Raw genomic sequence first — 26,639 nt, 5'->3', positions numbered from 1 at the left:
TGGAATATGAGGAATTAACAAAATTGACAGATAAACTGCGTGAAAAAGATAATAGTGACTTTGGAAAAGAATGGGAACCTTTTGTAACATATTTGCAGAAACAATGTAAAAGTATGGACTCTTTGGCAGGGTTTAAATAAACGTACATAATGTAATTAGAGAGAACAAGAAAGACAACAATATGATAATACACTACTATATATAAGCAGCAGAATCCAACAAGTGGTTTAACAAACCAAAAACGGAAATGGGGGGAAGCCAAGGGAGAGAGGGGAATTTATACAACGATTGTTCAGTTATGTTTGAATAATGTATGATATATGTATGAAAACCAAAAAAAACTGATTTAAAACACACATTTCCTGAAATTGAGCAATACCTTCAGTAGTGATATGTTTTAACAGGGCTTCCAGATGTTCTTTTTCTGAAGCAGTAGCCTGATGCAGCCAAGCCAACATGTCTCCTACATATCTAAAACCAAAAACCAAAACATCCTGCTGCATTAAATGGTTATTCTAGCAGCAAAAGCACTGTGCAGTGTACGCTTCCGTGACCGCTGTACCTCAAAGGATCGTGGGAATGCATTTCGATAGGCCGGGGGGTTCCTCCTGGACCGCCTCTAGTAAGAGCATCGATAAAACCACGGACCACAGCACTTCTTCTGGCTGTTGCAAACTCATCAAGAGTGTATCTACAGTGGAAATGAAGAGGCACTTTATTAAAATGCATGTGCTTTATATTGCCACTACAGTCATTAAGGTGCCTTGCTTTATGGGAATGTTAAGTATGCTATGCACAGAAATAAACTGTCTGAATAATTCACCAATTGAGCTCCAAAAATACTTTTCACGGCGTGAAATTGGTCGGTACGATGCCTCAGCCTCCCAACACAGGATCTGGTGGTTTGTTTCAAAAGACAATAGGTTCCCTGATTAAATTCTATGTGGATGAGCTAATCATCTGCGGTTCCAGATGGGAAATGACCACCGAAGCTAGAAGCTAACATAAGCAACTACAGTGGTACTTTGGTTTAAGAACAGCTTAGTTTATGAACAACTTGGATTAAAAACGCTGGAAACAAGGAAGCAGGTGTTTTGGTTTGTGAACTTTGCCTTGGAAGCAGAACATGTTCCGCTTCCTGTTGAGTGTGTTCCATTTGTAAATTGAGTCCCCTGCTGCTATGGGAAAGGACGCCTTGGTTTAAGAATGCTTTGGTTTAAGAAGGGACTTCCAGAATGGATGAAGTTCATAAACCAAGGTACCACTGTATTATATTGGTGGCAGAGGGTTTTTAAAAGAGGGGAGGGAGCCTGCAACACATTGGCCAAATTAAGCCTGCCTGACACCAGTTTAGCATTAGGTTTCAATCAGGGGTCCTTGTTTAAACCCATGAAAATAAGTTTGCTAACAGAGGTATAGCGCAGTTGGTCAGGGTGTGGTGCTGATAATGCCCAGCTATTTTATTTGGGGCGGGGGGGGGGGGGTAGAGAAGGCAAGGGGATTACAGGAATCTGATGTTCTGCTTCAACTTGCTGACGTTCATCCAACTACCACTAAATCAGAGTCTGATGTTACATGTGAACTGTGCCTTTGTGTTAAAAGGTAAAGGTAAAGGTACCCCTGCCCATACGAGCCAGTCGTGTCCGACTCTAGGGTTGTGCGCCCATCTCACTCAAGAGGCCGGGGGCCAGTGCTGTCCGGAGACACTTCCGGGTCACGTGGCCAGCGTGACGAAGCTGCTCTGGTGAGCCAGCACCAGCGCAGCACACGGAAACGCCGTTTATCTTCCCGCTCTAAAGCGGTACCTATTTATCTACTTGCACTTAAGCGTGCTTTCGAACTGCTAGGTGGGCAGGAGCTGGGACCGAAAGACGGTGAGCTCACCCCGCCTTGGGGATTCGAACCGCCGACCATGCCATTGGCAAGCCCTAGGCACTGAGGTTTTACCCACAGCGCCACCCTTTGCCTTTGTGTTATAAAGACATAAAAATGTAGAAATAATACTAGGATGTATTTCAACAAGGCATTTCATTAAACGAAAAGAAAGTTGATGCTATAGAACAGGCATAGGCAAACTCAGCCTTCCAGATGTTTTGGGACTACAACTCCCATCATCCCTGACCACTGGTCCTGTTACCTAGGGATCATGGGAGTTGTAGTCCCAAAACATCTGACGGGCCAAGTTTGCCTATGCCTGGTATAGAATTTGGTAGGTGTACCAAGGCTGCCACCTTTTGGTTAATATCAAGCACTGCTAACATTCCTTAAAAATCAGTCAACTGCTGCTGAAAAAAGGAAAGTCATAACATAACATAACATAACATAACATAACATAACCTAACCTAACCTAACCTAACATAACATAACATAACAACATAACATGTTCCCTGTTATGATTTGATAGGTAGTTATCCCAAATCTTTAGCACAAAAGATGTAGAGTGGAGTGAAAGTCCCACGCCTTGAAATATTCAATTCCACAATGAATGAACTTTTTAAGCTACCTTGTGGTCAGAAGGATGAAGCCCCCAGAATATTAATCTTGGTGACATTATGTTCTGCGACTAAGACAGGCAACCTACTTATAGAGAACGGCCCTGTCCTGCAAAGCTTCCATTGCTTGAGCTAGAACTGGAGAAATGTCACAGGATTCTTGGGTTAAAGTTCTGCATTCGCCTGCAAAGAAGAAAAGATCAGGCCAATAGTAAGCAATGTTTCTGATCTTTACAGCGTTCTAAAAATAATAAACGAACGTTGTTGCAATCCTATTTGTAACTAAAACGCTTACCGTATTTTTCGCTCTATAAGATGCACTTTTTCCCCTCCTAAAAAGTAAGGGGAAATGTGTGTGTGTCTTATGGAGCGAATGCAGGCTGCGCAGCTATCCCAGAAGCCAGGAGAGTAAGAAGGATCGGTGTGCACTCATCCCTCTTGTTCTCCTGGCTTCAGCAATAGCCACGCAAAGCCTTCCGAGCGCAGCAGGAGCGCTCCTCCCGCTGCGCTCAGGAGGCTTTGCATTGCAAAGAGCCTGAAGAGGCTTGGCACGGCTATCCCAGAAGCCAGAACAGCAAGACGGATAACTGCTTTCGTTGTGCAGCGATCCCTCTTGCTGTTCTGACTTCGCTCTGCTGGAGAGGCGCTGCGCAGCTTTCCCTCTCTGCGCAGCACCTCTTCAGGCTCTGTGCAGAGAGGGAAAGCTGCGCAGCGCCCCTTCAGCAAAGCGGGAGAAGAAATGGAAGGGGCTCCGTTCCTCCTGCCGCTTCGCTGAAGGGGCGCTGTGCAGCGAGGGAAAGCTGCGCAGCACCCCTTCAGCGAAGAGCCCCTTCCGTTTCTCCTGCCACTTCGCTGAAGAGGGAGAGAATATTTTTTTCTTGTTCTCCTCCTCTAAAACTAGGTGCGTTTTGTGGACGGGGGCGTCTTGTAGAGCGAAAAATACAGTATTTTAAAACTCCTCATCTCAAGGCCTAGGAGACTAAACTTAGGAGTCCTGCCCCAGGGCTGTCATTTTGAGTCATACAGGGTTATTTCCAAATCAGCAGGTCTTGGATCAGGATGCCTAGGGGCTAATAAGGGAGCTTAAAATATTAGAACATTAAAACATTCCAACATTCCAGCTGCCATAAAGCACAGGGAACAAGCTGTGCTATTACAAAGACTAAGGCCTCAGATGCAAACTCTAGGTAATATTTTAGAGACTAAGACCTAAACCACATTTCTAATGGCTGTCATATTCCTATTGTTTATTGTCATATTCGATTGTCAATTCAAACTTAATTCTATTGTGTTTTATGTTTGCTTAGTATGGTATGTGAATCTGGTCTGGGACCGTAATAAATTTTATTATTATTAAAACATTCCTGTTGTAAAATTAACCTACTCCTGTGGTGGGCTGGGTAGGTGGCTGAACGATAGGGGAAAAAGAAGAGATAATGCTGATACAGTTGGTATTGCTAGGCTGACTGCAAACATATAATAAATAATAATAATAATAATAATAATAATAATAATAATACTAGCAAAATTTTATTTATAGCCCACCCTCCCCAGCCGAAGCTGGGCTCAGAGCGGCTAACAAAAGTAAAATATACAACATTCTAAAATCATTTCATTATAAAATCAGCTCAAATTAGATTAATGGCAACCATTGGGCTAGAGTTCTGTGAGGATTGCCGAAGAAGGGGGTCAGGCTGTGCCCTGACCAAAGGCCTGGTGGAACAGCTCTGTCCCTGCAGAAAGATGTCAAGTCCCACAGGGCCCTAGTCTCATGTGACAGAGCATTCCACCAGATTGGAGCCACAGCCGAAAAAGCCCTGGCTCTGGTTGAGGCCAGCCTAACCTCACTGTGGCCCAGGACCTCCAATATGTTTTTGTTTGAAGACCGTAAGGTCCTCCGTGGGACATACCAGGAAAGGCAGTCCCGTAGGTATGAGGGTCCTAGGCCGTATAGGGCTTTAAAGGTTAAAACCAGCAACTTAAACCTGATCCTGTACTCTACCGGGAGTCAGTGCAGCTGGTATAGCACTGGGTGAATGTGATCCCGCAGCGAGGACCTCCCATTTGTCTGTTTTGTTTTATTGTGTAGTTGTTGGTGCTTACTGTTTTAATAATTTTATGTATTTATATGCATGCAAAGTCCTCCTGAAAAACAATATATAAATACAGCAAAATAAATGTTTCCAAAAACCATAATGATTTTGGTGCACCAAATAGTACTGGCTAATCTTACACATTAACAAAAAATATATATCCCAGGATTAAACATGAATGTAATGAATAAATTGAGGCTATAGAATTTGGTAGGTGTTCCAAGACTGCCACCTTGTGGTTAATATCAAGCACTGCTAACATTCTTTAAATAAGCATCTTTTCAAGAAAAAGCATTATCCCAAAAAACTAAGGTACCTTGAGCCCATCGGTAAAGCTGCTCATAAGCAGTCTCTTGAAGCAAAGCCATCTGCTCCATAATTTCTAGGCTGCAAATTTAAAACAATTACATGCTTTTAAAAAGTGTTTTATGAAAATAAAAAAATCTTTAAACACATAATAATCTTTAGAGCTAATTCCCCGTTCCAAATATATTCACAGCCCACTTTATACAGCTTAAACTGAATGATCACTACTACTTCAGCCATTGCTTTGTAGTTGTTCAGTGAGAACTCACCCTGATCTCTGCTGGTTTGTGCGCAGAAGAATCTTGACATCGTTGTGAATTTGTTTCACTCTCCCCAATACCTTAAAAAAGTCCTAGCAAACACAAGATTGAAAGTCACTGGTATTTTATTAAAGCAAACTGTCCACACAGAAATATTCCCAGATCGTTATACTATAGGCCACAAACTTTGCAGTTAAAGGAATTTCTAGTGGGAGGATAGGCAAGATCTCAGTGCTAAACACTGCAATACTATTATTAATACTAAAACAAGAGTTTTTCCTTCAGAACCACCATCCCAAACATAATTTCTCCAAATACACATCAAGGTATGTTTTTGCCTACATTTAAAGAAAACCACTAGGCATGGTCTATGAGTTAAGTCATATTGTATCCTTTCAAGGAAGCAGGTTTGCCATACATAACGCAATTTCGCGAACACAGCCAGTACTCAGCCCTTGCAAACAGTGTCCAGGTGGAAATCACTGAAATGTCCAGGAAAAACCGGACATATGGCAGCCCATGCCAATAGAGGAGATTTTGGCAAATTTCATTTAGAAATAGCTCAAAAACACTCACTCTCTTTTTTTAGATTTTACTAAAAAAAAGTGCAACAACTTTGGGCAAAACTAAAGAAAGCTCAACAACTTTGTCAAAAACCTCAACAGCCTTTGTGTGCCAGGATTTTCACTTTTTGAAGATTTATTTCTTCCTTTTTATTTGTAGGACTAGAAGAGTGTGTGTGAAAGAGTGTGTAAATGGCTGATAGTATTTTGATTTTTTTATAGGTAGAACAGGGAATCATGCAGACACAAAATTATGGGACTAAAACAAAAAATATACCTATAAGCAGTTAAAAACTCATAACCTATAACTCATAACGAAGAAGTAAGGCTTAGCATATAGAGAATGCTTGTCAGGCTCTTTAAATATATAACAGATGAACACAAGTCTTCAGTAACAAATATGTTTAACTTACAGATTTCAGCTTTAATATGCTTAGCCCATGAATCATAGAATCATAGAATCATAGAGTTGGAAGAGACCACAAGGGTCATCGAGTCCAACCCCCTGCCAAGCAGGAAACACCATCAGAGCACTCCTGACATATGGTTGTCAAGCCTCTGCTTAAAGACCTCCAAAGAAGGAGACTCCACCACACTCCTTGGCAGCAAATTCCACTGTCGAACAGCTCTTACTGTCAGGAAGTTCTTCCTAATGTTTAGGTGGAATCTTCTTTCTTGTAGTTTGTATCCATTGCTCCGTGTCCGCTTCTCTGGAGCAGCAGAAAACAACCTTTCTCCCTCCTCTATGTGACATCCTTTTATATATTTGAACATGGCTATCATATCACCCCTTAACCTCCTTTTCTCCAGGCTAAACATGCCCAGCTCCCTTAGCCGATCCTCATAAGGCATCATTTCCAGGCCTTTGACCATTTTGGTTGCCCTCCTCTGGACACGTTCTAGTTTGTCAGTGTCCTTCTTGAACTGTGGTGCCCAGAACTGGACACAGTACTCCAGGTGAGGTCTGACCAGAGCAGAATACAGTGGCACTATAACTTCCCTTGATCTAGATGCTATACTCCTATTGATGCAGCCCAGAATTGCATTGGCTTTTTTAGCTGCCGCGTCACACTGTTGGCTCATGTCAAGTTTGTGGTCAACCAAGACTCCTAGATCCTTTTCACATGTACTGCTCTCAAGCCAGGTGTCACCCATCTTGTATTTGTGCCTCTCATTTTTTTTGCCCAAGTGCAATACTTTACATTTCTCCCTGTTAAAATTCATCTTGTTTGTTTTGGCCCAGTTCTCTAATCTGTCAAGGTCGTTTTGAAGTGTGATCCTGTCTTCTGGGGTGTTAGCCACCCCTCCCAGTTTGGTGTCATCTGCAAATTTGATCAGGATGCCCTTGAGTCCATCATCCAAGTCGTTGATAAAGATGTTGAATAAGACCGGGCCCAAGACAGAACCCTGTGGCACCCCACTAGTCACTCTTCTCCAGGATGAAGAGGAACCATTGATGAGCACCCTTTGGGTCCGGTCAGTCAGCCAGTTACAAATCCACTGCGTGGTAGCATAGTCAAGACCGCATTTTACCAGCTTCTTTACAAGAATATCATGGGGCACCTTGTCAAATGCCTTGCTGAAATCAAGGTAGACTACATCCACTGCGTTCCCTTCATCTACCAGGCTTGTAATTCTGTCAAAAAATGAGATCAGGTTCGTCTGACATGACTTATTTTTCAGAAATCCATGCTGACTATTGGTGATCACAGCATTCCTTTCTAGGTGCTCACAGATTGTTTGCTTAATGATCTGCTCCAGAATCTTCCCTGGTATTGATGTTAGACTGACTGGGCGGTAATTATTTGGGTCCTCTCTTTTCCCCTTTTTGAAAATAGGGACAACATTTGCCCTCCTCCAGTCTGCCGGGACTTCGCCTGTTCTCCAGGAATTCTCAAAGATGACTGCCAGTGGTTCTGAGATCACATCTGCCAGTTCTTTTAATACTCTTGGATGCAGTTCATCTGGCCCTGGTGACTTGAATACATCTAAACTAGCCAAGTATTCTTGTACTATCTCCTTAGTTATTCTGGGCTGTGTTTCCTCTGCTGAATCATTTCCTCCAAATTCTTCAGGTCGGGCATTGTTTTCTTTATCGGAGAAGACTGAGGCAAAGAAGGCATTGAGGAGTTCAGCCCTTTCTGTGTCCCCTGTTTGCATTTCACCATCTTCTCCTCTGAGTGACCCCACTGTTTCTTTGTTCTTCCTTTTGCTACGAACATACCCATAGAAGCCTTTTTTGTTGCTTTTAACCTCTCTAGCAAGCCTGAGTTCATTCTGTGCTTTAGCTTTTCTGACTTTGTGTCTACACGTGCTGGTTATTTGTTTGAATTCCTCTTTGGTGGTTTCTCCCCTTTTCCATTTTTTGTACACATCCTTTTTTAATCTTAACTCAGTTAAAAGTTCTTTAGATAGCCACCCTGGCTTCTTTAGGCACCTTCCATGTTTCCGTCTCATTGGTATTGCCTGAAGTTGTGCTTTTACTATCTCCCTCTTAACAAACTCCCAGCCATCATGAACTCCCTTTCCTTTTAGTATTACTGTCCATGGGATCTCACCCAGCACTTCCCTAAGTTTTATGAAGTCGGCTTTCTTAAAGTCAAGAAATTGAGTCCTAGTATGCTTGGCTGCTCCTTTCCGTTGTATAGTAAACTTCAGAAGAGCATGATCACTTGCGCCTAATGATCCTTCCACTTCTACCCCATTAACCAGGTCATCGACATTGGTTAGGACCAGATCTAAAATGGCTGTTCCTCTTGTTGCTTCTCCCACTTTCTGGACAATGAAGTTGTCTGCAAGGCCAGTGAGGAATCTGTTTGACCTTATGCTCTTGGCTGAGTTTGACATCCAACAAATATCTGGGTAATTGAAGTCCCCCATTACTACTATCTCCCTTCCTTTTGCATGCTTGGCCATCTGTTCCATGAAGGCATCATCTATGTCCTCCGTTTGGCTTGGGGATCTATAGTAAACTCCCACAATGAGGTCACTATTATTCTTCTCTCCCTTAATTTTGACCCAAATGCTCTCACTTTGGCTTTGAGGTTCTAAATCTTGGATCTCTTCACAGGTATACACATCCCTGATATATAACGCCACTCCTCCTCCTTTCTTGTCTGGTCTGTTTCTCTGAAATAGATTGTATCCCTCCATTTTTACATTCCAATCGTGGGACTTATCCCACCAGGTTTCAGTGATGCCTATTATGTCATATTTAGTTTGCTGTACCAAGAGCTCAAGCTCATCTTGTTTATTTCCCATGCTTTGTGCATTTGTGTACAGACATTGAAGTCCATTAGTCATTCCCCCGTGTCTCTTATTTAAGGATTTTTTCCTCCCACCACTAGGTCTGCTTGCTGTTTGCTCCATTTGGTCTATGACATTTGGATGATCATCTTCATCAATTAATAGACTCCTACCTTCAGGAGCACTGTCTCCCTCCCCCACATTAGTCAGTTTAAAGCCCTCCTGATGAGGTTTCTTAGTTTTTTGGCAAAAACATTCCTCCCAACCGTTGTGAGGTGCAGCCAACCGTTGTGAGGTGCAGCCCATGAGTTTTAGTATGAAAGTGCTGGTGAATGTCTGGGTTAAATACTCGGTTTTGATCATATTAACAACTCTTTATGATACATTAGGAGCTATAGGGAAGGCACAATATGAAATACAAGGTAAATGGAATAGAAAGGTTCCACCTCAAGTGCGAAAGCTAGAATATTATCGCTGTGCATGCTCATGGTACTTACCTCTGTAACAGGCCCATCTCTTGTGCTTCGAAGGACATTCATTTCTTCTGGAGAAAGCTGGAATTCTGCTATGAAAGCATCTGCTATCTGTGCTTTCAGTTCTAACCTTTGGCTGCAATTAAAAGGTTGAAATTTGAAAATGGGATACTTCTAGCACAGTCATATATGTGTGTTGACTCAGAAGTAAGTCCCAATGAGTTCTTTGGGGTATACTCCCAGAAACGTTTGTCTTGAATGAGCCTTATACATCACTACTTCAAAATAGAATATATAGATAGGTAAAGTTAAAGGGACCCCTGACCATTAGGTCCGGATATGGCTGACTCTGGGGTTGCAGTGCTCATCTCGCTTTATTGGCTGAGGGAGCCGGCGTACAGCTTCCGGGTCATGTGGCCAGCATGACTAAGCCACTTCTGGCTAACCAGAGCAGCGCACGGAAATGCCGTTTACCTTCCCGCCGGGGGGGGGGGGGGAGAGAGAGCACCCTGGAAATAGAATTTTAATCCACTGAAGAAAGACATCCAGCAATCTATGCCACTTCAGTGTATTAAATTCGTAGCCCCAGTGATTCACATTGAATCATCCAACAATATAATGATGCAACAAGCAGGAAAATAATACCCACTTAATAAATTAAGCATCTGCAAGAAACTGCTACTTGAGTGTCATTTAACCAGCTTTTTACTTACATATCAGTACTCAGTGAGTAAAAGCTAGATGTTGGGCCTCTAACAAAAAAAATGACTTGCTACACTCCTTTGCATTCTTGGCAATTTCAATTACTGAGCTAATTTGTTTTAAATTACATTGCGTAACTGAGTTTACTGAACATAGCCTGATACTTATCGTGTCTACTTTAAATAGTAGTGAATAGATATCCATTCTTATTGAGACACTGAAAAGTCCAAGAACCATACTTCTTTAAAGTTCAGAAACTATACTAGGAGGAACTTTCAATGCTCACACAATATTATGCAAAGTAAGTTAATGCGAAATTCTTTCATTCTGAAAATTATGTGATTAGAAAAAGGGAAAGATGCATATCCCATGGCAAACATCTGAAGAACAGTTTAATAAAAATGACCACTGGAAGCAGCCCGAAGGTGACTTCATTCAGTACAAATGTGGGAGAATCCAGAAAAGCATTCTAATTTGACATAAATATAAAAAAAGGGGCAAATACATACTTCTCTGCTTGAAGCTTAGTTGTCTTTTCTATTAAATCCTGGGTTTGCTCCTTGGTTGCCTGGAGTACAGACCAGAATAATTACAGTTAAACCCCACTAAGGTCTTAAGGTATATTTCTACTTTTTCATTTGCTGTTTCAACCAAATTATAAGTCATTTAAGCACAGTAGAACAGTGAACAGAAAGGCAGTTAAGATTCAGAAACAAAGAAAGTTACATTTTTCTTAACCTGGCAGAAAGGCAGAACCCAATATATGCACCTTCTGTATTTATATACCATGGGTAGGCAAACTAAGGCCTGGGGGCCGGATCTGGCCCAATCACCTTCTAAATCCGGCCGCCGGAAGGTCTGGGAATCAGCGTGTTTTTACATGAGTAGAATGTGTCCTTTTATTCAAAATGCATCTCTGGGTTATTTGTGGGGCACAGGAATTTGTTCATCCCCCCCCCCCCAAAAAAATATAGTGCAGCCCCCCACAAGGTCTGAGGGACAGTGGACTGGCCCCCTGCTGAAAAAGTTTGCTGACCCCTGTTATATACAGTAGACCCGCAACATACACAGTGGTTTCATTCCAGAAATAGTGCATAAAGGCAAAATGGTGCATAGTCAAAACACACTGGGTGCAAAGTTTCTTTTTCCGGATGCCTGCTTAACCCCCTTTTTTCCAAGCAGGTAAATGTGCACAAAGTAAATGTGCTTAAGTTGCATGTCTACTGTAAGGTAAAAGTAAAGGGACCCCTGACCAGTCATGGCCGACTCTGGGGTTGCGGCGCTCATCTCGCTTTATTGCCCGAGGGAGCCGGCGCACAGCTTCCAGGTCATGTGGCGAACCAGAGTAGCGCACGGAAACGCCATTTACCTCCCCGCTGGAGTGGTACCTATTTATCTACTTGCACTTTGACGTGCTTTCAAACTGCTAGGTTGGCAGGAGCAGGGACCGAGCAACGGGAGCTCACCCCGTCGCGGGGATTCGAACCGCCGACCTTCTGATCGGCAAGTCCTAGTACTGTCTTCCTAATACTAGAACTAGGGCCCAGTGCAATACAGAAGTGTAGCAAGTGTGCTAGAGTGCTGGTTTGGGTTTGTGGAGATGTAGGTTCAACTCTTCACTTAAGACATGAACTTGGATCAGTCACCCTTTCCGAGCCGAATCTACCGCATAGGATTCTTGTGTGGATAAAAAGGGAACCCATTAAAGGAAGGGTGGGATAAAAATCGAAGTTATATGGTTTTAGCAGAAATGTTATTAAGAATTATGCAAAAACTGATTGTTAATGGGCTAAAGTGGAAAATTTAAAATTAGATCGTGTTAAGATAAATTATAGAACAAAAAATTGAGAAAGAGGGAAAGGATTTGCTGAATTAGCTAATTTGAACTAGAATACAAAAAAGAGAGGTGTGAGGAAGTCGAGGAAACAAGCAAATGAAAGATAAAGATATGAAATTTGAATGTGTTTTTAAAATGTTTTTGTTTTTTTCTTGTTCTGTTGTACTGTTTTTTATTTCTATTTTTGATGTATTGTTTGTTAAATTTTCTATTGTTTTTTTTCTCTTTTTCTTTTCTGTAACCATTAAACCTCTAATAAATATTACTTTAAAAAAAAAATATCATAGAGTTGTTCAGCTGGGACGCCAATGGTCATCTAGCCCAACCCCCTGAAATGTAGGAATCTCAACTAAAAGCATCACCTGACAACAATATTGATGATCCCATCAAACTGATCATAATGATTCATAGGAAAAGTGTTTTAGAGATGTTACCTGGGTGATTTACATACACACAAGCTCAGAATAGCATGCACAGAGAGCACTTATGCATCCAAAATGTCCTATTAATTTTACTAGATGGAGTAGATTCCTGAACAGTGAAGGGATCCAAACACAGACCTGCTTTTGCCATAGAAATTAATGGGGACCTCTTTTCATGCAGGGGATCCTTTTGTGCCTTAGAATTCCTATGGCTGTAAAAAAAGAAATCTTCACACTGGGATCAAAAGTGATCTCTATGTGTTGTACTGGGGGAAAGTACTGTGCTGTTGAAACTACCACGTCCCAGTGTGCCAGAAATGACCACATCTGCACACACCACCATTCTTTACCTTCAAGTGATTGGTCATATCCTGGCAGCAGTTGCTCATAAACTTCACATCTTCATTTATGCTTTCAAGTTCCTGAAAGGGCACAGAAACAGACAAGTAGCCTAAAACACTAGAACTCATATTGAGATTTGCGTATTCCACATTTCTCTCTCCCCCCCCCCCCCATTTTCTGAAACACCAGAACTATCAGACAGTTTCCCTAACAAACATAATCTTCACTGTTATATGATACAATCACTGATAAGAATATCCAATGATTCTTCCTCCCTGAAGCTCCAGATTTGGTTTTTCAGCGTTGGGAGAAACTGGATGCGCAGCAGTATAAGAAAGCATTACAGTGGTACCTCGGGTTAAGAACTTAATTCGTTCTGGAGGTCTGTTCTTAACCTAAAACTGTTCTTAACCTGAAGCACCACTTTAGCTAATGGGGCCTCCTGCTGCCGCCGCACAATTTCTGTTCTCATCCTGAAGCAAAGTTCTTAACCCAAGGTACTATTTCTGGGTTAGCAGAGTCTGTAACCTGAAGCATATGTAACCTGAAGCATATGTAACCCGAGGTACCACGGTACACACTTTTAGCATTCGTGCTTAACAACAAGTGCTGGATAGCTCCAGAGATACAACTAACGGTGTTGCTCTATACACGTCTACTCAGGAGTAAGACTCATTGACTTCAATGAAGCTGTCTCCCAGGTAAGTCTGTAGTACAGGAAAGCAGGCAGCAATAGTAATATCTAAAGAAAATTTGTGGTGGCAAATGGAGATCTGGTAGTATTTTATATAGATTTTGTGAACATGCTCATAGCGGGTGTTGAACTGTGGCCAATGAGAGTGCCCAGTGAGAGAGGCACCCCTTGATAGAGAAAAGTGGAGGAAAAGGATAGCTGTCAGTATTTTTTCTAGAACCCAACGTGTATGCATGAAACAAGACACTCTACTTCTCATCTTACTCTTAACAAGATTGTCTTAACAAGTTCCCTGTTTGGCCAATGTGGTTGTTTTTTGCTTTCTGAACATGAACATATTTAGCCACAACCAAGTCTAATCCAGTTTCCCCATAATATCTTGTGTGCTTCTTTTATCTCTCCACAAATTAGCCAGGTAATAATAATAATAATAATAATAATAATAATAATTTATTATTTATACCCCACCCATCTGGCTGGGTTGCCCCAGCCACTCTGGGCAGCTTCCAACAAAACACTAAAATACAATAACCTATTAAACATTAAAAGCTTCCCTAAACAGGGCTGCCTTTAGATGTCTTCTAAAAGTTTGGTAGTTATTTTTCTCTTTGACATCTGGTGGGAGGGCGTTCCAAAGGCAGGCACCACTACCGAGAAGGCCCTCTGCCTGGTTCCCTGTAACTTGGCTTCTCACAGCGAGGGAACCGCCAGAAGGCCCTCGGCGCTGGACCTCAGTGTCCGGGCAGAACGATGGAGTTGGAGACGCTCCTTCAGGTATACTGGACCGAGGCCGTTTAGGGCTTTCAAGGTCAGCACCAACACTTTGAATTGTGCTCAGAAATGTACTGGGAGCCAGTGTAGGTCTTTCAAGACTGGTGTTATATGGCCTCGGTGGCTGCTCCAAGTCACCAGTCTAGCTGCCGCATTCTGGATTAATTGTAGTTTCCAGGTCACCTTCAAAGGTAGCCCCACATAGAGCGCATTGCAGTAGTCTAAGCGAGAGATAACCAGAGCATGCACCACTCTGACGAGACAGTCCGTGGGCAGGTAGGGTCTCAGCCTGCGTACCAGATGGAGCTGATAAACAGCTGCCCTGGACACAGAATTAACCTGTGCCTCCATGGACAGCTGTGAGTCCAGAATGACTCCCAGGCTGCGCACCTGGTCCTTCAGGGGCACAGTTACCCCACTCAGGACCAGGGAGTCTTCAACACCTGCCCGCTCCCTGTCCCCCCAAAACAGCACTTCTGTCTTGTCATGATTCAACCTCAATCTGTTAGCCACCATCCATCCTCCAACCGCCTCCAGACACTACCATAGGACCTTCACCACCTTCACTGGTTCCGATTTGAAGGTACAGTAGAGGGGAAGAGAACCAAGCAATGGAATTACCAGCCAGTCATTTGCCTCAGGGACATATAGGGGGGTTTACAGAGGCCCTTGACTGTCAGCTTCCTGCTGGACATTTAGAGCATTAATGCATAAAAATGGCATACCTCTTTCACTTGCTTGAAGATGTGGACAAATTCTTCATTTATAGCTAAGCTGCGATGTTCCATATCTCCGCGTAAATTTCTTCTGGTACGCAGGCTATTTTCTACAAAAAAGACTGAAAGAGCCTTGAGCGCTTCTAACATCTCCTATAAAAATATATAAAGATCATGTTGACAGTTCATATACAAAATGGACTTTTTTTTAAAAAAAGACACACATCAGAAGACAACAGAAAACAGCGTCAGTTTTCCAGATAAATCACATTTTAACAACGCGAAAGTATCTTTACAATATAGTTTACAATAGCAAATATATAGATTAAATACTCAACATATTTTTGAATATAAACATCAACTTGATATAATTATTCCATAGTCAACTCAATCAACTAATTACTTGCAAGTAAAGCTACACTCTGTCCTCTATTGTGAAGACCAATTCTAGGGCACCAGTCCAGCTTGAGTTGCATTCAACTAGGGGTTCCAGATGGGAATGCTCATTCCTTTCTGCAAAAGATGTATTCCACGCATTCAAGTCTGTTGTTTGGGGGGCCTAATCTGGCCCGCTGGTTGGTTTAATCCTGCCCCTGGCAGTTTATTTCCTGGAGTGAAATCCTAAAAAAAAGCTCAGTAACTTTAATCCTAAAAAAAAGGTCAACAACTTCTTTGGTCGGCCCTCACACATGTTCACTTCATCAAATCTGGCCCTCTTTGAAAAAAGTCTGGACACCGCTGATGTATTCAGTCAATTCAGTAACGCCTGTCAATTCAGCTCATTCAAGCATTTTAAACTGCCACTCTTCCTTGGTGGGTACCATATTCGTTCTCCATGCCAATAAGATTCTAGCCACAGTGGTGGCATATAATAATTTTGTTTTTTAGGGACTTCTATTGTTACTGTTCCCAAAAGGGTTGTCTTGGGCTGGGGTTTTTGTTTGTTTGTTTGTTTTTTAACAAATCTTTTTAATTCATTGTAAATTACTTCCCAGAATTCCCTGATTCCTTTACAGGACCACCATATGTGGGGAAAAAGGATCCCTCTCTACTTCATTACATTTCCCTGCCTTTTCAATGGTCTTTAAAAAAAAAGTCTCATTTATAATTTAATCAATTTGAACCCCTCGTTGCCTACTTCTGAGTAGACCTGGTTAGGGCTGGGCTGTTGTTCACTAACCAGCTAGAAAAGGGGAATCCGTCAACTAAGCCAGTCATTTTTAAAGAACCACCCTAGAGAAAAGAAACCACCCGAACGACGCCTTCCCTATGGCTCTGATTCGCAAAGCCGGTGCCTATTTCTCAGATACGGCAGGACTGACCACAGGTCGCCCACCTTGTCCGTCTCCAAGCGCGTCTCCAGCACTTTGCGGAGCTTGCGAGAGAGAGGGTTGGACCCGGGGCCTCCAGACGACCCTTGCGAGGAGGATGAGGAAGCGCCCGCCGACGAAGCAGCAGCCCCGGCCGCGAACGGCTGCAGCGGCCGCTGCTGGTCTTCAGCCGCCGCCGCCATCTTTGCTCTCTCCCTCCTGCCCTGAGGCCGCCGTGGCGGAGGCGGCGCCGTCACCCGGACCGGGAGCGTCGCTGCACCGGTTCCCTCCACCTCCCCGCGGCCGGAGACAAAGAGTTCCGCCCTGCACTGTTTCTCAAACTCGGGTCTCTTGCTGCTTTTGGACCAAAGGTCCTGGTAGCTAGGGATGCTGGGAGTTGTAGTCCAACAAGGAAAGCTGGGTACAGTGGTACCTCTGGTTACGTACTTAATTCCTTCCGGAGGTCCGTTCTTAACCTGAAACTGTTCCTAACCTGGAGCACCACTTTAGCTAATGGGGCCTCCTGCCTCTGCCACGCCGCCATACAATTTCTGTTCTCATCCTGAAGCAAAGTTCTTAACCCGAGGTACTATTTCTGGGTTAGCAGAGTCTGTAACCTGAAGCGTCTGTAACCTGAAGCGTATGTAACCCGAGGTACCACTGTACAGGTACCTCAGGTTGAATACACTTTGAGTTGAGCGTGTTCGAGTTGCACTCTGCGGCAACCCGGAATTAACGGGGTGCATTACTTCTGGGTTTCGGCGCATGCGCTCAAAATGACGTCACGCGCATGTGCAGAAGCGACGAAAAGCGACGCGCGCAGACGTGCCGTCGCTAGTTACGTTTGCTTCTAGATGCAAACGGGGCTCCGGAACAGATTCCGTTCGTATCTAGAGGTACCACTGTATGAGGGAGGAGGGTGGTGCTGTGGTCTAAAGCACTGAGCCTCTTGGGCATGGGTAGGCAAACTGACCCCCAGGGGTCGGATCCGGCCCAATTGGCTTCTAAATCCGGCCCAAAGATGGTCCAGGAATCAGCGTGTTTTTACATGAGTTGAATGCGTCCTTTTACAGTCATACCTTGGGTTACAGACGCTTCAGGTTGCGTTTTTTCAGGTTACGGACCCGCCAAAACCTGGAAGTACGGGTTACGTCCAGGTTTCGGGGGTCACGCATGCGCAGAAGCACTAAATCCATAGCTGTCAACCTTCCCTTTTTTTGCGGGAAATTCCCTTATTCTAGTGCCGTTTCCCGCTGCTATCCCGGATTGTTAGATATCCCGTAGACTGTCCCCGGGACAGGTGAGGCTGCTGATCCCTTATTTTCGAGGCTGACGATCCCTTATTTTCAAATCTGAAAGTTGACAGCTATGGCTAAATCGCGCTTTGCGCATGCGCAGATGCACCGCTGCGGGTTGCAAATGCTGCGGGTTGCGAACATGCATCCCGCACGGATCACGTTCGCAACCATAGTGTCCACTGTATTTAAAATGCATCTCTGGGTTATTTGTGGGGCATAGGAATTATTTATCCCCCCCCCCCAAAAAAAAATATAGTCCGCTATCCGCCCCAAGGTCTGAGGGACAGTGGACCGGCCCCCTGCTGACCCCTGCTCTTGGGCTTGCTAAATGGAATGTCTGCAGTTCAAATCCCTGCAATGGGGTGAGCTCCCGTTGCTCTGTCCCAGCTTCTGCCAACCTAGCAGTTTGAAAGCATACCAGCGCAAGTAGATAAATAGGTACCGCTGAAGCGGGAAGGTAAACAGCATTTCTGTTCTCTCTGGCACTTGTCACTGTGTTCCGTTGTGCCAGAAGCGGTTTAGTCATGCTGGCCACATGACCCAGAAATCTGTCTGTGTATAAACGCCGGCTCCCTCAGCCTGAAAATGAAATGAACACCACACCCCATAGTTGCCTTTGACTGGACTTGCTGGGAATGTGGGCTTGGGAGAACACATCTTTGTTTGAGGCTGTCCTGCCATGTAACACTCCAGATCTTTCTTAGACAGCACATATGGAAGAAATAGTACCCATGTAGAAAACAAAACAGAACAATAAAAGATATTGTGTCCATTACAAAAAGGGGAGTTGTTATTGTAATTAACCAGACCTTAATCTAATATGGTATTTACAAAAATTAATTCCAAAAATTGTTAAATTTGTCCATGGGAAGTCTATGTTTGTGCGCAACTTGTTCACGTGTAGTGAATTTATACATACCGTATCTTTAATCCAATCATTAAAGAGAGCTGCGTTTTTATTTTCCCAGTTCATCAATACCCGTCTTCTTGCCATAGTAAGGACACGAAAAGCCCATGCATATTGTCCCTTTGTTAGATTCCATGTCTTGAGCATATAATTCCAAAGGATATATTCCTCTGCAAATTTAAGATTGTTCTGTACAGTTATGTTTATCATAGACCTTCATCTTTGTATTGATGGTTAGCATCATATTTTCCTTGCCAATACACTTGTCACCAATGCTGATGCATGGAGTTCTGATGATGTCCTGACCCAGGATGTTGCTCTTTGACAGGCTAATGGCAAGGCCAAACTCTATGGAGGCTTGCACAAGACAGTTGATGAGTCTCACTAGAGCTTCCTCAGAGTGCACTGTCAAGACCACATCATCTGCAAACAACATCTCTTGGTTAAGAGAGATGTTGCATTTGTTGGGATACTGCCAGGGAGACGAAGTCCATCATGACTCCATGTCGTCTCTGGACGTCCAACGATCTCCCATAGACACACAGTATCAGCAATTAGCGACACGAGCTTGCCACATTCCAGAACCGATGCACGCTCTATCAGCAGATAATGCACAGCGAAAGATGCACTCAGGAGAGCATTATTTACAAGTTTATTTCTGCGTTGATCAGAACAAATAAAAACATGACTGCCTGCTTCAGTGTTCCGGCACCGAGAGAGAAACGAAAGCAAAGACACAACAGAAACATCCTGTGAAACAGGAAATACGCAGGCTGTGACACAAACATCCTGCTCCCTTTTAAGGTGGAACGGAAATATCCTAACAGCATTCTCCTGGAAATCCAGAGATTAGATTAGAAAAATCTGGTAAATTGCTGTCTCCATAGTTAACATACTTTGCATTCAATAATTTGCAGTCCTCAAGCCAATAAATGTAAAGAAAAACAGACTCTCTTCATCATTTTATGGAACAATAATTACTAGAATAAAACCGAACAGAACACACACACACACACACACAAATATGTATATTCATTGTTAGGAACGGCCTGTATTAATAGTATATTTTTTTCTCTGGGTTATATATTATTTGTAGTGGCATATTGTGTTGCACATTATGTGATATCTGTTTTTTTATTAAGTCTTAATTAAGAGACTTGTTTCACTCTAGACAAAGTGCGCTCAAAGTGGGTCATGAAAGGTTCTGCCACCATAAATTTGCCAGTTATTACGGTGCTCAAAGTAAGATTTGCTTCTGCTGCAGCGTACTGACACAGCTACCTCTCTAGAAGAATTAGCATTTATATAGTGCTCTGGAGTATACACGTGTATTATATAGTAATTCTTACCTTAACCCTGTGAAATAGATCTGTATTATTATCCTTGCACTGGGAGTGGGGTTTTGAGGGCCTTGCCTAAAGCTAACTAATACGTTCATACCAAAAGCACAATTCAGACCAGAGACATCCTAATCAATCTCTTGGTTACTACACCAGCTTGTGACACTAAAAGTTATGGACCCTCCAACGTATCTCTGATGAAAATAGGGATTTCAAATTGTTAGTGGGTGCTGAGCATGAGAGTTTCACGGACAGCTGTAGAGCTGTCCTTTGAGGCCATATCTCGCACCTCCTTTCAGCAACATCCATGCTGCCTCTACAGTGGCCTCTCAGGAAATAAGAGGTGCTGCTGGTCAGTGTGGTATAGTGGTTAAGAGTGGTAGATTCGTAATCTGGTGAACCAGGTTCGATTCCCCACTCCTCCACATGCAGCTGCTGGGTGACCTTGGGCCAGTCACACTTCTCTGAAGTCTCTCAGCCTCACTCACCTCAAAGAGTGTTTGTTGTGGGGGAGGAAGGGAAAGGAGAATGTCAGCCGCTTTTATACTCTTTCGGGTAGTGATAAAGCAGGATATCAAATCCAAACTCTTCTTCTTCCTCCTCTCACTCCTAGGGACTGCCCTCTGGTGTCTCCTGGACTTCCCACTTCAACCATTGATTAAGATTGATTTGATCCCCAGTCCTGTTCCCAATGGAGATATTTATCCACTCCTTCATCCTGATGTACATATACACTCACCCCTTCTTCCCTGGTGGCAGGGGAGAGCCATTTCGTTGTTCACCTCAAGGACAAAAATGTCTTGGGCTGGCCCCGGTTTAAGCCCTAACAATTTGAAATCTTTTAGCAACTTTGCAATTGCTTTCTGTCAGTTAATGTCTACTGTAGAGGTATGACCATCATATGTAAAGGTAAAGGGACCCCTGACCGTTAGGTCTAGTCACGAACAGCTCAGGGGTTGCAGTGCTCATCTCGCTTTACTGGCCAAGGAAGCCGGCGTTTGTCCGCAGACAGCTTCCAGGTCATGTGGCCAGCATGACTAAGCCGCTTCTGGTGAACCAGAGCAGCACACGGAAACACCATTTACCTTCCTGCCAGAGTGGTACCTATTTATCTACTTCCACTTCGATGTGCTTTTGAACTGCTAGGTTGGCAGGAGCAGGGAGCTCACCCCATTGCAGGGATTCAAACTGCCGACCTTCTGATTGGCAAGCCCTAGGCTCTGTGGTTTAGACCACAGCGCCACCCATGTCCCTGCCTGTCCATCATATGTACAAAGAGCCAAAAACGTTGGGGGTAAGATTGCTATTTCCCCAATAATGCCACAATAAACATAAAACATGATAATATGAATGTAACTTTACATCTTAAACAATTACCGTATTTTTCGCTCTATAAGACGCACAAGACGCACCTAGTTTTTGGAGGAGGAAAACAAAAACAAAAAATATTCTGAATCTCAGAAGCCACAACAGGAAGAGGGATCGCTATGCAGTGAAAGCAGCAATCTCTCTTGCTGTTCTGGCTTCTGGGATAGCTGCGCAGCCTGCATTCACTCCATAAGACACACACACACTTCCCCTTACTTTTTAGGAGGGAAAAAGTGAGTCTTATAGAGCAAAAAATACGGTAACAATAACTTAGGCTTTGGTTTGCTGGCTCAAGTCAGTATCAAAAGTCATGCTTTTGTGACTATTCACCTGCAGGGCAGATCCAATTTTCATCAGCATCGTCATAGAAGGTGTTCTCAGAGCTAGTCACTTGTACATTTTCCTCATTCTTGACCACACTTTGGTACCTTCCAGTCACCACGCATGTAATGCACATATCCTGAGCTATGAATCGGCCATGTTGCTTTGTACTGTTAGGAGCATTCAAGAATTGTTGCCCAAAAGAGGTGTATCAAAAATAGCATAATCCAGCAGTTCAATACTGTCAGTCAGGCACAATAATGTTAGTGGGTGCTGAGCATGAGAGTTTCGCAGAATCTTTGAAACTGCCTACCTACAATAAAAAGGTAAAGGTACCCCTGCCCGTACAGGCCAGTCTTGACAGACTCTAGGGTTGTGCGCCCATCTCACTCAAAGAGGCCGGGGGCCAGCGCTGTCCGAAGACACTTCCGGGTCACGTGGCCAGCGTGACAGCGCTGCTCTGGCGAGCCAGAGCCGCACACGGAAACGCCGTTTACCTTCCCGCTAGTAAGCGGTCCCTATTTATCTACTTGCACCCAGGAGTGCTTTCAAACTGCTAAGTTGGCAGGCGCTGGGACCGAACAGCGGGAGCGCACCCCGCCGCGGGGATTCGAACTGCCGACCTTTCGATCGGCAAGTCCTAGGCACTGAGGCTTTAACCCACAGCGCCACCCACGTCCCTCCTACCTACAATATGGCAATGCAAAACGATAGCTGCTTCCCGAACAATTTATCTACCAAAGGGGCAAATTTAAGATACTGCTTCTGCATCCAGTTGAAGAGACACCTCATCAGAATATACCAGGCCACCTACAGAGTTTGACTGGCAAAACCTGATTCTTCAAGCAAGCTGCTTTTTCATCATGTCTTTCAGCATGGATTATAGAACTCCAGAAAATGGTGTATGCATAAACAATTTGTGCAGACATCTGTTCAGCCTCAAATAATTGTTCCTTTCACATCCGTGCTCAAAGGCTTTCTCGTGTGCTCTGATGTGTAAAGAAGTGTCACCTATCTCATCACTTTTAATGATCTCGTCACCCTTGCAAGTGTAGTCACACCAACAACCCTTACGGCAAATGTCTCACCTTGGCATCACAAAGAACTGAAGAACAGCACATCTTTTCTAATTGTAGAAAAGCAGTGCCTCAAGAGCTCGAGTGTGGAAACAACCAAAGTTGTCGCTTTTCCAGAAGCGTTTTTTGTGTGCGTGTGTGTACAATGTTCATGGCACGCAGAAAAATTATGGGACGAACTACTTTCCGCAGTTCACATTGTGAACGTTGCCATGCGGAAAATGACACTTCCTTGTGAGAGCGCATTTAGAGTGGAGTGTCTCTCAAATGTTTGCTTTCCTAAACTCACTCCGCTTTCTTGGATGATCACACACACAAGACCACCTATCTGTTGGGCTGATGAATGATTGAGATCTCAGCAAACAAAGCTGTGTGTATCCGGTGGCTGAGCATAAGAACCTGTCAATTGGGGTGAAGTGATACTGACATTTTCAGTAGGCATCTTTCTCCTTTCTCCTGTTTTGTTTTTGTTTTTTAGCAAAAGGATGTGAGGCCACTTCCAGAAGGATGGCTATTTTCAGGTGGGATTCAATCACATATTCCTGCAATTTCAAGTCGCACAATTATTTTTTTTAATAATATTTTTTATTAATTTTAACATATAAATTATAAAATGTACCACAAAACTTATCACTTATACAATCTTTTTAGACTTCCATCAGCACCTCTGATGATCCACCGTTTTAACCACTTCTTATGCATTTAACTTTATATTGCCTTTACAACTCTTAACAAATCATCATCCCCCTTGTCCACTTTTACAATACTTCTAATAATACTCCTCACAAAACTTCTTGCAACCCTACAAATGTCGTCTGTTCTTCACAATTACTTTTCAAATAGTCCATAAATTTACTCCAGTCTTCCGTGAATTTCTGGTCTCGCCGGTTTCGAATCCTTCCAGTTAGTTTATCTAATTCTGCATAGTCCATTAACTTCATCCTCCATTCTTCAATCGTTGGTAACTCTTCTTGCTTCCATTTTTTGGGCACAATTATAAGTCACACAATTATAATTGATTGGGAACTCTTGTGCAACAAACAAAAGACCAGGCTTTTTGCAATCAGGGAAATGCAGTGCGAAGCATGGGCTAACACTTTTACACAATTTCGCTTAGTCTCCTCGCAAACAAATCAGGTGGATCGCTCATTAAATAGCCCACAGTCACCTAAGCTCCCGGCAAACAAATCAGGGTGAATGCTCAGCAAATAGATAATGTGGTAACGCCCTGAGGAGCTCCTTTTTCTAGCTGCTACTTGTACATTTGCACTCAAAGAGAAATAGACAAGTCAGAGAGAGCCCACCCTAGCTATCTTCCAGGCCAGCAGGCAGGAGCACTTGATCAGAAAAAGAGGTGTTGGAACTCACCCTCGTTCTCTTATAATGGCAATGGCACCCATCTGAGAGATGCCGGAACTGAGTTCCGGAGAGTTCCGGCTGAAAAAAAAGTCCAGCATATTCCCCTTCCCAGATTTGATCCCAAGTCAAAGATGATCTTACCCCAAAACAAGCTAAAAATACCAGCTCAGGTGGCAGGTTTTGACTCCCATTTAATGCAGCTGTCAGCTGAGAATTTACCTCAGGCACAATGAAATGTCAGCGGGGTTGGCCAGCAGAACTGCCTCATCAACCGTGGGCTTCAATGTGCTAGGAAAAAACACTATCCAAGAAGAGGTCTCACTTCAATTGCTGCGTTTACCACCTGTTTTACATTTCTCTCTCCTGTTTTTGAAAATAGATTTGGGATTCAAGCTGGTTGTTGTTTAGTCGTGTCCGACGCTTCGTGACCCCCTGGACAAGAGCACGCCAGCACTCCTGTCTTCCACTGCCTCCCGCGGTTTGGTCAAACTCATGTTTGTAGCTTCGAGAACACTGTCCAACCATCTCGTCCTCTGTCCTCCCCTTCTCCTTGTGCCCTCCATCTTTCCCAACATCAGGGTCTTTTCCAGGGAGTCGTCTCTTCTCATGAGGTGGCCAAAGTATTGGAGCCTCAGCTTCAGGATCTGTCCTTCCGGTGAGCACTCCGGGCTGATTGCCTTCAGAATTGATAGGTTTGATCTTCTTGCAGTCCATGGGACTCTCAAGAGTCTCCTCCAGCACCAGAATTCAAAAGCATCAATTCTTCGGCGATCAGCCTTCTTTATGGTCCAGCTCTCACTTCCATACATACCTAAAACGTAGATTGATGTTTTAAACGTAAACATGCCTGCTGGACTTCTCTCAAGGTGTGATCCCCACTTCCAAAAGGGGCCAGGCAAGATGTCAAAATATGAGACAATGCGATTTGAAGGCTGAGAGTGATATCAGACTTAAAAATTGGTATGCATATTCAAAGCAGCATACTGTACAGTGTTTCAAGTGCGCCCTCCTACACCTGTTTTAAAACTTGGCATGTAGAAACACGCACAGAATCCATGCTGGTAACTTCATGCTCAACAGCTTTTTTGTGTTAACTAACAAACCTACATATGGGATGCCAAAGAGGCAGGTCAAACCTGTCATTTTGCTTGGCCTGGGAGGGACTGTGTGTGTTTCCTGAAACATTTTGAATGAAAAAAAGAAAACCAAGATTTCCCCCCCTGGAATTTTTATCTCCACTCTAAATTGATGAGAGATCTGATGTAGCATGCTTGACTTAATTTCAATAAACTAAAAAAACTAAAAACTAAACAAGTGCCATGTTAATTTTATATGCAGTATTTCTGACCCCTCCTCCCATTAGCCAATGTAGATGAACTAAAATATTTAATTAGGGCCAACTTACAGAAAGCATACTTAATGTGGTTTATATGTTAATTTCAAACAAATTTTAAAAATTACTTGGACATACTTTTTATTGGACATACTTTATTTTACATTTTAAGATGTGACAACTAATACCACGAACTTCCCTTAAAAAGGTAAAGGGACCCCTGACCATTAGCTCCAGTCGTGACCGACTCTGGAGTTGCGGCGCTCATCTCGCTTTATTGGCTGAGGGAGCCGGCATACAGCTTCCGGGTCATGTGGCCAGCATGACTAAGCCGCTTCTGGTGAACCAGAGCAGCGCACGGAAACACCGTTTACCTTCCTGCCAGAGGGGTTCCTATTTATCTAGTTGCACTTTGACGTGCTTTCAAACTGCTGGGTTGGCAGGAGCTGGGAACAAGCAACGGGTTCTCACCCTGTTGTGGGGATTCGAACTGCCGACCTTCTGATTGGCAAGCCCTAGGCCCTGTGGTTTAACCCACAGCGCCACCTGTGTCCCTCTGAACTTCCCTTACATTGCTTCAAAATAAAAATGGGAAGGCGCTGAAAACCTGTACCAATTTGAGCATGCTAGAGGTACATAAATATATGTTCTTCCTATGAACAGTCCTCTGAAAAATGTGAATGACATTTTATATTTGACTATTATTTATTTATTACATTTACCGTATTTTTTGCTCTATAAGACTCACTTTTTCCCTCCTAAGAAGTAAGGGGAAATGTGTGTGCGTCTTATGGAGTGAATGCAGGCTGCACAGCTATCCCAGAAGCCAGAACAGCAAGAGGGATTGCTGCTTTCACTGCGTAGCGATCCCTCTTGCTGTTCTGACTTCTGAGATCCAGAATATTTTTTTTCTCGTTTTCTTCCTCCAAAAACTAGGTGCGTCTTGTGGTCTGGTGCGTCTTATAGAGTGAAAAATACGGTATATACCATGCTCTTTTTCTTCCAAGGAGCTGAAGCTGGTGTTCAAGGTTCTTTTCCTCCTCTCCATTTCCTCCTCACAACAACCCTTTGAGGTAGGTGAGGCTAAGAGATGGTGGACGGCCCAAGATCGCCCATTGAGTTTCACGGCTGATTGAGTGATGGGATTCAATCTCTGGTCTTCAAGGTAAGTCCATGACAACTGGAATGAACACAACATCCGTGTTAAATGAACATTCAAAGCTGTAATTCCATTTTTTCCAGGTCTATAGTAAACACATATTTATCCACACAGCTCTTCGGGCATGCTAAATGGGTATGTTGAAAAATGTCACAGCGCCTTCATTGTTTACTAAATTAAGATAATATGCATTATTAATTGTTATTAACCGATCTTTCAAACCATTAGTTTCTAAAAGGGGGATCCATGGG

General features: G+C 43.4%; 1 protein-coding gene and 1 long non-coding RNA gene across 4 annotated transcripts in view; both read right to left on the bottom strand.

The window, feature by feature from the left end:
* The window catches only part of COG6 (component of oligomeric golgi complex 6), a 74,509-nt gene extending 58,048 nt beyond the window's left edge, over positions 1 to 16,461 (bottom strand). For all 3 annotated transcript variants that reach the window (XR_014509979.1, XM_083435352.1, XM_083435351.1), the window contains exons 1-10: positions 16,254 to 16,461; positions 14,927 to 15,070; positions 12,745 to 12,816; positions 10,645 to 10,703; positions 9,458 to 9,569; positions 5,161 to 5,243; positions 4,902 to 4,972; positions 2,582 to 2,675; positions 563 to 691; positions 380 to 471 (exon numbers count right to left, since the gene is read on the bottom strand). Coding sequence is in view for 2 of the 3 variants with exons in the window: in XM_083435352.1 (XP_083291478.1) it covers positions 380 to 471; positions 563 to 691; positions 2,582 to 2,675; positions 4,902 to 4,972; positions 5,161 to 5,243; positions 9,458 to 9,569; positions 10,645 to 10,703; positions 12,745 to 12,816; positions 14,927 to 15,070; positions 16,254 to 16,430 (1,033 nt within the window). In the remaining variant the exon portion in view is untranslated. The remainder of the gene's footprint in view (positions 1 to 379; positions 472 to 562; positions 692 to 2,581; positions 2,676 to 4,901; positions 4,973 to 5,160; positions 5,244 to 9,457; positions 9,570 to 10,644; positions 10,704 to 12,744; positions 12,817 to 14,926; positions 15,071 to 16,253) is intronic.
* A 4,945-nt stretch (positions 16,462 to 21,406) lies between these two features.
* On the bottom strand, positions 21,407 to 24,458 carry LOC310675262. Its single transcript, XR_014510009.1, has 3 exons — positions 24,116 to 24,458; positions 22,149 to 23,079; positions 21,407 to 21,774 (listed from the first exon to the last, which is right to left on the bottom strand). It is a non-coding gene; the product is annotated as an uncharacterized lncRNA (long non-coding RNA).
* Between the last annotated feature and the right edge of the window lie 2,181 nt (positions 24,459 to 26,639).

The sequence above is a fragment of the Podarcis tiliguerta genome (assembly GCF_965153285.1).
Source record: "Podarcis tiliguerta genome assembly, chromosome: 3".
Lineage (NCBI taxonomy): Eukaryota > Metazoa > Chordata > Lepidosauria > Squamata > Lacertidae > Podarcis > Podarcis tiliguerta.
The sequence above is the reverse complement of the archived record's forward strand: the minus strand, read 5'-3'. Positions and strand labels throughout refer to the sequence as shown.